Source organism: Trachymyrmex septentrionalis, unplaced genomic scaffold (assembly GCF_001594115.1).
Source record: "Trachymyrmex septentrionalis isolate Tsep2-gDNA-1 unplaced genomic scaffold, Tsep1.0 scaffold51, whole genome shotgun sequence".
NCBI classification, from domain to species: domain Eukaryota; kingdom Metazoa; phylum Arthropoda; class Insecta; order Hymenoptera; family Formicidae; genus Trachymyrmex; species Trachymyrmex septentrionalis.
This window is the reverse complement of record NW_017305683.1, coordinates 59,995-71,793: the sequence shown is the minus strand read 5'-3', so window position 1 is coordinate 71,793 and position 11,799 is coordinate 59,995. Positions and strand designations below refer to the sequence as shown.

The following is an 11,799-nucleotide window of genomic DNA, read 5'->3' as shown; positions in this document are numbered from 1 at the left end:
CTTTTTAATACGCAGTAACGAAACTGCTCGTAAAATTAAAACGACTGTTAAAACGACCGCGCGCGCGCGCGCACATATCGCTTTTTATTACTTCACCAACGTTTGACGTACGCTATCCATCGAGCAATATATGGCTTGTTGCCTGCATTATGCAGCCATGCGATTCGACAAAAAATAACTTGTTGGCGCTCACCGTTTCATAATGATCGATATGTGACACAAAAAACAGATGACATAAAAATTCATTGCTAGGCGACGGCATTCGCGCACGTATGTGCTCCAGGGAGGGGATTATTTTCAATAGAGATTATGCATATAAAACAATCTGCGCGCCCGATACAGCGATAAGCCCACCACGGGTTTATCGTCGTGGTGTAATATCGAAAAGAGTTCGAGTGGTGCGATTGGTGGTGCGGGAAAGAATCGAATCGTGCGGCAGAGAGGAGAGGAAAAGTTATTTTACAAGCAAGCGGATATGCCGAGGCGCGAAATGGCCCATTTCACGAGGTGCCCGCGATTCTACGTACGATATACGTACACACGTGCGTTCCGTACACGTGCAACGACCGTTAACGTAACGCAAAAGCGCTGGTGTTCCGTAGTTTATTTTGGCCTTTAACGCAAACAACAAGGACGATAATGCTCGGTCCCGGTTGACACTCGCAACGTGCAACCATGCGAGTCTGATTTTCGACATCGAGTGCATTCCCGCAACATCCCCACGGGATCTAGCAGCTTTTGCTAGTGATTTCCAGCTGGATTGCGCTCGTCAACGTATGGTCACTCACTGTTATTGTAACTGTCCGATAATGATGCATCCTGCGTACCGTGATGATGACCCGATGATTGTCCCGGTAACAGATTCCTCGCTTGTCGTCCTGTAACACAAAAGAGCACAGGGAACGTCAGAGGATAAAGAAAGTGACTCAAATTTAAGATAGCAATTAATAAAGAATTTTATTATTCTTCATCTACCAATTCCTATTCGAATCTCTTCATATTTGTACCATTGTTACTAAAACATCGGAGAAATTGCGTATTCAATTGATTTTTTAGATATCAACTGAAGTAAATTAATTTCTGCAAGCCTCGATTGTTACTACGAGGTTGTCATAACAACAATATATCAATAGCGAAACGGTATCAGAAATCGTAGAGCATACGTGCCAACGTGAAACATATCGAAAATCCGATTAGATCAAAAATGTTATAGCGAATCAGTTTAATCGAAATCCATTAAATCGAACCCGTGATTTCGAGTACTCCGATATCGGAGTAATATTACTCCTGGACTCGTTTAACGGACGGATACTCTGGTACAGAGAATACCTGCTCTACGCTAGCAGTATTGACCTTTATATCTGTTCCAAAATATTTGTTTGTAAAGTCGAGAAGGGAGAATTAAATCTTCTATATATTCTATATAACGCAAATAAAATATCAAAAGTTACGAGATCCTATTTGTATCGTTTCGCTACAATAGCGTGTATTTTGAAGATACAAGTTCAAAAAAATTTGTTTATTATTGTTAGATGCAACGTTAATTCTAATATCAAGAAGAAGAAAGAATTCAACTCAATATCTGAAAACAGAATTTCATACTCGAAAGTATAATATAATATCCATCAATTTTCAGTATATGATAAATATATATTCAAAAAATTGGTAGATAAATCTAGAAAAATTGATAGCACTTGATCACTGCAAATCATCGTGGTGAGATGTAACAACACATATTAGCAATATTTTGTCCACAACATGTCATCTGGACACAGTTTCACAGATTTATGTGCGAGATGGTGTATCGAACACCAGGAAGTGACAAGTGACATGCGATGAACACGAATATACATCGCCAGGAACATCGTTTACACTGTTCGCAAGTGACGAGCATCACTTCGACAGCACAACTTATGAGACTTATGAGAAATTTATCTTCCCTTATCATATTAAACATGACGATCATAAAAGTGGATTAATATATCATTATAATATACAAAAAGTTGTATCTATATGGGGAACTTTTCGAATTCACGTACATGATGGCGCATAAAATAGGTATGTGGAAAATTTAATAATAATTTAAAAAATTACATTAGGATAATATATATTAATTAAAAATTTATAAAAGTAGAGATTTTTCATGGTCAAAAATATCTAATAACGCGTCGATTGATCCAGTGACGAAGAAGCAGCGTAGCAAAAAAAAATGTGTAATGTAAAATTTGTTGATCAAGGATAAATGTTACGAAACTCGATGCGACTTCGTCATTCGTTCGACCATTTGTCTACAATCGTTCGCTGCACTGTGCAAAGGTAGAATGTCGAATGACTGAATCGGCGACTCGACCGAATCCTGACAAGTGTAAAATTACAGCATGTTGTTTTAAAATACTTTATGGTGCTTTTTTATACGGTTGAAAAATAAATCTGACGCCCTATGCGCTCTATTCGCGTATAGCCATTAAATCTATCGATAACAAAAGCGAACCGCGACACAAGTGCGTCATAACCTGTGGCCGAATCGGAATATAGTAAACATATTGATGTGATACAAATACATTTAATTATTTTATCCGACAATTATTATGTATCTACTGACTCTTATACTATATTTGTAATGTTTAATTTAGTGACGGTACAGTTTTTCGTGATTCTTTTTTAAAAAAAAAAATCCCTCTGACAAAGATAGAGCTTTTCCATTAAAAGTTTTGTTTTGTTTTCGCTACTTTTTGAAAGTGTTTTATACCGGAAAAGATATATGGAGGTTTGTTAAAATGGTTTCTGTTTATAGTCTTTTGCATATTAGACTTGTAAAAGTGGCGTCAACATAACAAATAAATGTAATAAATTTTCTCTACAATTGTTGTATTTCTGTTTCCTTCTTTAAATCCAGATTCATTAGCAAAAATTACACATTCTATTCGGAATTAAATAGTTTATTTTAACTAAAAAAAATATAAAATAATACGCTATCATACATTGTGTATGTACTTGCAATATAGGTCAGTGCTACGAATCGTCGCGAGTTTTGTGGATGGTAACGCGTGATAACGTTATGATATTTTCCAGCGAATTCGAGGTGACGAAACTATCTAAACTTGAAGATTATGACAACCGTTTGTCGCGAGTTTAACGATGTTCAGTGACGGTGCTTCCCCAATAGTTATATAACTTCGTGCGTCTCATAAATGCGAGCCACGGAGCAACTTGAGGATAATTACATTCACAGATGACAGAGAGTAAAATTACTTGCATTATGAGCACGAGACTAGTAGATTACACGAGGGAAATGTAAATTTGTAAAAGCCAATATATACGCATGTTTTGTGTCCTTCGCGCACAAGTGAAAATTACAATTACGAGCACTCTGCGAATAATTGTACGGCGTGTTGTAATAAATTAATAGCAAGCATAAATTTGTCAAAATGCGTCGCTTCATTTACCTTTGATTTTGGCAAAAAATTTATAATAATTCTAGGAGATAACTTTACGATAAACGAAATATACATTTTGTAAACATTTGCCATCAAATTTATATGTGTCTTATACAATTAATTTTAGTTTTGTTACGATATATGTGGAAGTTGTTATTAATATTCGTATAAGTTAAATCTTTCCTAGCTTAATATTAGCTACACGAGAAAAGTCACAGGAACAACGTATTCTTTTATACTTTATAGTATTTTTGTTACAGCTCTTTTCTTTGCGATTCAATCGAGTTTTCAACTTTTTTGTTACATTCAAACTTGAATAACTGAATTCCATCCATTGACCACGACCGCTGTTCCATTCGAGCTTCGCTAACAGTGCACTGCTAAGGAAGGTTTCATTGTTGGAGTTCGCATACGAGCCATTCTACCGTGTCGCTTTTTTTTCTCTCGCTCTTTCTCTCTCTTTTTCTCATTCGGCACTGGCGCAACCACCACTGTGCAATTGCGCAACTGCATTTTCTACACTATGGCGTCGATGTTTCGAGCGGCGGCATTTATTTAGGACGTAGCCTCTTCATGAAACTGCGATATTGCGTACGTCCCTAGTAAGATTAATGGACCAATCTTGGCGCCGGCACAGTTACGCGCAATCAGGAGACAGCTTTTCGGAGCTTCAACCTTTCATCGTGATAGCGACGTGGTTACATACATGTTGGCTCGCGATATGCTATGTCCGGTTTATGCAGTTCAGACTATTCAAGTCAGCGGCATTTACTTTACGTTCCACCACGTAAACTTCGTGAAATGTAACCCGTGCTTTACGTGGCAGTGTAACAACAGCCACAGGAGCGCGTTGTATGTAGAGGTAGTAGAAAAAGGGTCATCGTTGCGAATAAGTTGGAAATTTTTATATACGGCGTAACGTCGTTATTCTATATTGCGAGATATTTTAAGCAATGATCAGTCGTTCACCGAAAAACATAGGATTCAAGACAGTTAATATTGCACGACTCTTTATCTCGTCCAAAAACGATGGAAACATAAAAACGCTGTAGACGGTTATCGAACGATGTAATATTTGTTACAGACGATCGGGTCACTAGGGAACGGAATCGATTTGTCTTTTCTCGTGAATTCACATCGAAAGGTCAAACTGCCAGGAACTATTTATCAAGAAACCGGAATACCAGAAGGAACACTAAAAAAAGAAAAAAAAAGAAAGGAAATCGCAAGAAAGAATAATGAACCTGTTTGAAAAATCGAGGCACCTCACCAAATTATTGTTATTTTCTTCGCGTTGTGTTTTATTCGCTGCGTTTCTATACAATATTGTCGTTTATCTACCTTCGTAAAATAATAACTGTCACATTAAACTTATTGTCAATAACTTCATTATTTCTTCTATAATGTGACTAATTGATAAATAAAAAAGTCTACTTACATATAAATTTATTGTAAATTTATTGTCTCAAGATTTATATTAATTCATCGTAACTTGTTTACAAATGTACATAATGTGCGTATAAATAAAAAAATTAGAATTACTAGAAATGCAATATTTTATTACAGAAGAGATATTGTGTAATTAATAATTTCTCCATTCAGATGTAAGGGAGATTGGGGAAATTGCGAATGCGAGATAAACGCGAACAACACTATTGCAGTATATTAGAGTAGTGATAACCTCTCATTTCTCGCATCCGATGATAGTCCAATATACGCTTACAATTAGTATCGCATAACACGTAATGACCATAAAACATACGAATTCAAGGTAAATATTATTATATGTTTGCAATAATTTTAATGTAGGAGAAAATGGAAGTATTATAAAACCTTCTTATTACCTAAGGGAAAAATTAAATAAACTCGATGATTATTTATCAATTATAGAAATATTTATTTAAAATATATTAACTTTAACTTACAAGGAATAACATTTATATGTTATCAATGTAAACTATAATTTTAAACAAAAAACAAAATTGATTCGATATTGTCCCACGTGGCAGCTTTCGTTTCTTATTTAAAATTACAGTTTATATTGATAATGTATGAAAGTTAATTATTGTAGTTTAAAGCCAAGTAATTGGAGTTTTTTTTTGTATAAAGACTATTCTATTAATTGATAAATAATTGTCGACTTTCCCTTAAAGAGATATTCGTGTTTCTCCACTTTCCTCTAGTAAATAGTCCCTCATTGTTTTGATTATCAAATTAGCGAATTAAGATATAAAACAATGAAAAATGAAGACAGATTATACGCCTTTGTGAACCAATAGTATTATTATGTGATAAGCGTTAACTTGCTATATTCAACTATACAACATTTTTGGTTGAATTAACTTCATTGTTCAAAATGCGTATGACAGTGATGTTATGACAGTAATATTTCCACGTTTCTCGTGTATTTTCTGGAACCGTGTAATTTCCACTTGCAGAACGCTGATTCTCCACAAATAATGAACGTCATAATGTGTAATATAATTTTGTGTACATTGATTATTCACTTTGTCCCGCTCAATGGTTCTCGACCGCATGTAAATCCCCGAAGGATCGTGAGTCTCCAAGCGACACTAGGAAGTTGCACGACGCTAGGAAGTAAGATACGACGCCTAATACAGCTTTATACACCCAAAGGAGTGTTTTACCCAAGTTGGTTCGTTCCGGTCTGTCGCCACTTTTCCGATAGGCTCTTTAACTAATTCAAGCGGCGGGGCCGTAACAACTGAGATAAAATTCAACAGAGGATTAAAAAGGCAAAGGTCGGAGAGGCAAAATGCTCAACTCGCGCGTATCGCTCGCATATTAAATCGGTGAACATCTACTTCGTTAAAAACTCAAATAAATTAAACAATTACAGAGGAAGAATAAAACTTGAAAAATAAAATCGTATTCTACCACAGTTAATGTCTAAACAAAAAGAATAAAGAAATTCATTTTATTTGAACGATGCTTTTGCTTACAATTATATAAACTGAAAATAACCTTCGATAATTCTGTTCGCCTCCAAGTTCCGCTAATTGCAGCTCGTATTCAGCTTTTAAATTTAATTAATATCTTCTTCAGTTATTGGAAAATACGTCAAAGTCGCGCGGATTCGCAACGGTTACAAAGATATACGAATCTCGAGAGGTTAAGGATATTACGGAAATCTGCAGAGGAATAAATTTAATTTTACATTCAACCATGTTAATCCTTTTCTCTTTATACACTGCCTGAATCTTCCTCTCAGGTTAGACGAGAGAGGTGCGAACAGGAGTAACGCGAAGATCGAGTGGAGGATGGCTGCAGAGAAGGTGAAGAGGTGCAACGAGGTCAAGAAAACGGTACAGAGGAAAGGGAAAGGATAAGATCTGCAGGAATAAAAGGTACTAACTCGGAGGTACCGACAGGTTGAAAAACTGGGTAAAATTGGATCTTGGAGCTGTCTTCATCCACGAAAGAGCAGAAGTGGCAATCGCGCAGCAAATTAAGCGGGGCCATCGTAAAGGAGCGAAAATGGTTATGTCCTGTCCTAAACTTACCGCCCTTTCTTCCGTCTCTTTTTTCTAACTTTTTGCGTCCCCATTAAATAATAGATGAATCAAAGTAATGTGCCTTTCTCCGCAGCGGAGCATAGTTCGCTTCAGGCTAGAAGTAAGTTTCTGAAGCTCCTCACAATCTCTCTACAATCCTGTAGTTACAGAATTTACAAGGTATCGGCTTAGTATATTAGAGACTTCATCTTGCATCAGTGAATTTTGATCTAATAAAGAAATCCATATTTTATTTAACGCGTAAACGTATAGTTTATAAAATAAGACATAGATATTATGTGGCCGGTACAAAAATTTCTTTTATATATATAGTGAGTAATATAAAAATACAAATATATTAAAGAAATAAAATCAGAATGTGGCGCAGATAAACGTAAAGTAATATTTACGTTTTCGCAAAGAATAATTCTTACGTTTGGAAAACATAAAAAAGATAATTTTTAGATTAAATATATACGTACAGTAAATTATAGAACAAAATTTTTTGTTGATTCATACATAAAAAAGTTTGTTCCGCAACTTTTAACAACAATTAATATATTTCATTAAAAATGGAAAATATAATGCATCATAAGCGCTATAGTTTAATAACGTTTTGTATTAGTTACTAATTATATATATTCCGAATATAACTCATTTCATATAAATAAAATATTACAGAAACATATTATAAAGAATAAATTCTTTCACTTTATATTTTATAAAGAATAAATTCTTTTAAAAACTTAAATCTTTTCTGATCTATAATTACCGTTATTTATTGCTTCTTATTTTAATTTCGTTTCAATCATTTAATTTCTCAGCCGATATCTTATTACCGATATTATTAATGGAAACTTTAACGCAAAGGAAAAAGAGAGAGAAAAATAAAATTTATGAAAAGAGAAATTGGCTAACAGTGAAAATGACGCGTTGTTAATTGCTGCTCCTTCGGATTCAATAAAATGCTCATTACTTCGTCTGACCAGTACTCTATCCGTACTTTCTTTCATAAACTATGTCTCGGTGCGCTAAATAAAATATATGTCAAAGTATCGTCTCTTGCCCTTCGCCCGGCGCGACCGCTTGGCCTGGAGTCAGCACAAGTTTCCAACTTGGTGGTGAAGGAAGCCCCTTGCGGCAACTTGCGTACCCGCGGAATCTCGTGAACAGACTCAGCGCACGCCAACTCTAAAGAAGAAGAAGCGGAAGGTATTTCTTGGATCGCGGCATGCTCTTCTCTCATCCTGAACACGTACTAGCACGCGCGCATCTTCTTATCTAGGTTGGCGTATAGCCGGGCGCGCAAACCCGTTTCTTCGTCAGATGAAATGTTAATAGCGACGAAAAGATGCGTGCGAGCTGCAAACGCGAACACCCGGCATCGTATTCTTTTTGTACGGTTCGCCGAATATTCTGCGTTCCTCCGAGCGCATGAAACGGAGTGTCTCGAATTCTTCCTCGGCCGCGTTAACAGCGTGCGCGCTCTTCATTTTTTTGCTAACGAGAAGCTCGGGCGTCGGGTGATTCATGGAAACCCGTAAATCAACTTGACTACCTGCTCCTTAAGGGAATAATTTCGGTCTCTTTTTACCGAGTGATTTATGAATTAATATCTTTCTTAAACCGTTATGTAGTATATTCTGTGTGTATGTGAATACTGAATAGTCAGTTTGTATGCTAAATTGATTAATTTGACTTTGATTAATTCAACGTCTTCCATTCCTTTGTCCAAAATATCACAAATTATTAATAACCATAATTATTAAATACAATAATATATAGTTTTAAAAAAACTGCTCACATTTATATTTCTACATGTAACATTATAAAACGACGTAAAGAAGAAAATGATTTAAATGTCCTGAATTTACTCTCTAAATCTTGTGGAGTGAAATCTCACTCGAAGAGATTAAAAATTTAGCCTGTCTTGAAAAAAGAGTAAAAATATACGACTACTCTTGTTCAAGAGTGGCAGATTTTCACTCCTTTTAGAGTGAGATTTACTCTTTTAAAATGAGATTCACTCCAAAGGAGTGAAATCCTAATTTCTTTTTTAGAGTGTAATACCAGGATAGATGGAACCTCACTCCAAAGAAGAGATTGAGATTTCACTCCTTCACTCCTTCAAAATCTACTCTTGAACAAGAATAGCCGTATTTTCACTCTTTTTTCAAGATAAGTTTTAATTAAATTTTCAGTCTCTTCGAGTGAGATTTTACTTCACGAGATTTAGAGAGTAACAATGCAATAATATCATGTTGCTTTTTAATATGTACAACGGACATACTAATAACTTTACACAGTGTCAACTATTAATAATCTGTTTGTATTTCCTATATGAGATTTCATTAATACCGTCAGAAATAATTAAAATCAGTATTTAACGTAGCTTTGTCGATTTGATTATATTTTGACGGATTATACGAAAAATGTGGTTTTCCCATTCTCATACATGTATTTTAATGGCAATATGTGTCGCATATTTTCCAATATCGAATTCAGGCTTTATTTATAATCATTATTTATGAAAGGCGCAACATTCATTATCCTCGACATAATTAAAGGTCCTGCAATAACCGCATAAATGATGCCCGCATAACATCTTTTTTATTTTTATAGGTAAAATTATCATAAATAAATGTTGTACAATATTGCGTGATGAATAACTTCGCTGGCAGCGTTAAATTACATTGCCTATAATTGTGAGAAGAGGATCTGTACGTAATACGTCTAATTCAGGCAACTGTTAACTTTGTTCCCACAAGGATGAGGTAAAAATAGCTTTTATATATATATATATATTTGTGTGTGTGTGTGTGTGTGTGTGTGTGTACATACATATAGCAGCAAATTCGAAATATTCACATATCTCCGACCTAAGCATCGCGTTACTTCTGAAAGTTCTCAGTAAAATCGATACATTTAAATCGGATGTTATGCTCGATTTCGTGACGTGTATCAACCGACAAATACTACGCGCAAAAATCTGCAAAAAATCCCTGGTTTCATAGCGAGGACCATTCGTCTGTGTTAAAAAGGGATTCGCTGTCGATATCGCTGCATACATCACACACGTGATCGATGATGGCGATTCTAGCGGATCGCTGCAACCGGTTATTTCATGTGCAGATTGAGAGAGGAACATTGTTTCGGCTTAAAGATAACGCTTTGTTTCCGGTGCTCCGCGGTGAACAATGCACGCACGAAAATCGAATAACGCTCATAAAGCTGTAGATAAGCGCCGCCTGGATGGAAAAAAGCGCGGCTCAAGCAGCTTTCATATTTCACAACTGCCACTTGTGCCATATTTTTCATTTTACTCTATTCTCGCCCTTTTTAATTACTGATAACGCGGGAAAAACCGCACAGCGCAGCTCGAGCGCGCAATCGCGAAGATTTGTAGCCGACATCGGGCCACGAAATTAAGTTTTACAAATTCACAGTTTATTATTGCATCCACTGGATGCAATACGTATGAAACAGTTGGATAAATAATATACAATAATATTATTTGTAACTACTTGCAAATTTCGTTGTATTCCATGTTTTGTATTCGCTCTGTCATTTGGATTCAAAGAGTAAGTAATTCAATGGTTGCGTTCAAGTCGTATGAGGGCGCGTTCACAACTTGACGGAAAAGTAGAAAGCAGAAAAGCGATAATAGAAGCAAAAAAGCGGAACATACCGCTTATTACCTGCGCGAGTTCTGATTGGCTTCCACTTTTCCGCTTTCTGCTTTTCTGTCAAATTGTGAACCCGCCCTGAAACAGCTAGCCCTGCTCGCCGAACGATTGAATGTGATTGATTGGATCTATAAGTAAGAATCAATCATGTTTAATCGCCGTAAACAGGCTAGCTGCTTTGCCAGCTCGTAAAGTCACTAGGTGTATAAACTTAGGAAGCAAAAACATATTAAAACACATTTCAGCAACATTGCAGTAATGTTACAACATTTTTTTCAAGGGCAAATCCATTTTTTTTTTGAACATTTGAAGTCAAGTCCAAGTTTCTTAACATTTAAATAGCAGATAGTGCGTATAATGCAACATTTTATCTATTTATTAGATGCAGCTATCTTAATTTGTGATAAATTTTCTATGCATTTTTTGTTAAATTAAACATTTACCTTTTATAAATAAAAAAATTTATTTTCTGAACTTACATGTACCTTCATGCACTTTCACGAACTGAAACATCAACAACGAATAAACCCGTATTAAACTAAATAATACATAAATTAAGTATTCGTATATATTTCTTTTTTTGTTAATAAATAAATTGATTACAAATAAAAAATTTGATTTACATAACTTATAGCTTTATGTTTCCTCACAAAATATATATAAATACAAGTTAGAAACGACTGCGTCTTAGAGTCAAAATGGTTTGCGCTACTTTATATATCTAGGCTACATTCTAAATGTACTTTCGAAGGAAAATTTTACTCGATATAATATACGAGTACATATCATATCGAGTAAAATACCGAGTAAAATATCGAGTTACGTATACTATATATTTCGAGTAAAATGTTCCTCGGAGAGGATGTTTTGGAATGTAGCCTTAGTAACTTTAGCCAACTTGAACACGGTAAATAAAAAGGTCGCATTTAACAGAAACTCAAATGTGTTTTCGTCGATTGCATCGTGACAGACTTTTAATTATCGTAATGCACGTATACGCATGCGATTTTCTAGAAAAACGTAGGGATGGGCGGGCGTGGATGCGGCTAAATCAAGTTATCGACGCCGTTGCGCCTGTCGAAAGGTCGCAACAAAACGTGTCGACGTACGCTAATTCGCGATCTGCAAATCTCTCGCGCAGTAAAACGCCGCACGACGACG

The 11,799-nt window shown here is 35.5% G+C and overlaps 1 protein-coding gene and 1 long non-coding RNA gene across 5 annotated transcripts in view; one reads left to right on the top strand and one right to left on the bottom strand.

Moving 5' to 3' along the window:
* Positions 1–11,799, bottom strand: part of LOC108751785 (neurotrimin) — a 79,298-nt gene that overhangs the window by 37,025 nt on the left and 30,474 nt on the right. For 3 of the 4 annotated variants that reach the window (XM_018492190.1, XM_018492191.1, XM_018492193.1), the window contains exon 2: positions 789–878. In XM_018492190.1, the coding sequence (XP_018347692.1) occupies positions 789–878 (90 nt within the window). The remainder of the gene's footprint in view (positions 1–788; positions 879–11,799) is intronic. The other variant, XM_018492192.1, reaches the window with a different exon arrangement.
* LOC108751786 lies at positions 1,138–4,796 on the top strand. Its single transcript, XR_001939515.1, has 3 exons — positions 1,138–1,345; positions 1,776–2,058; positions 4,522–4,796. It is a non-coding gene; the product is annotated as an uncharacterized LOC108751786 (long non-coding RNA).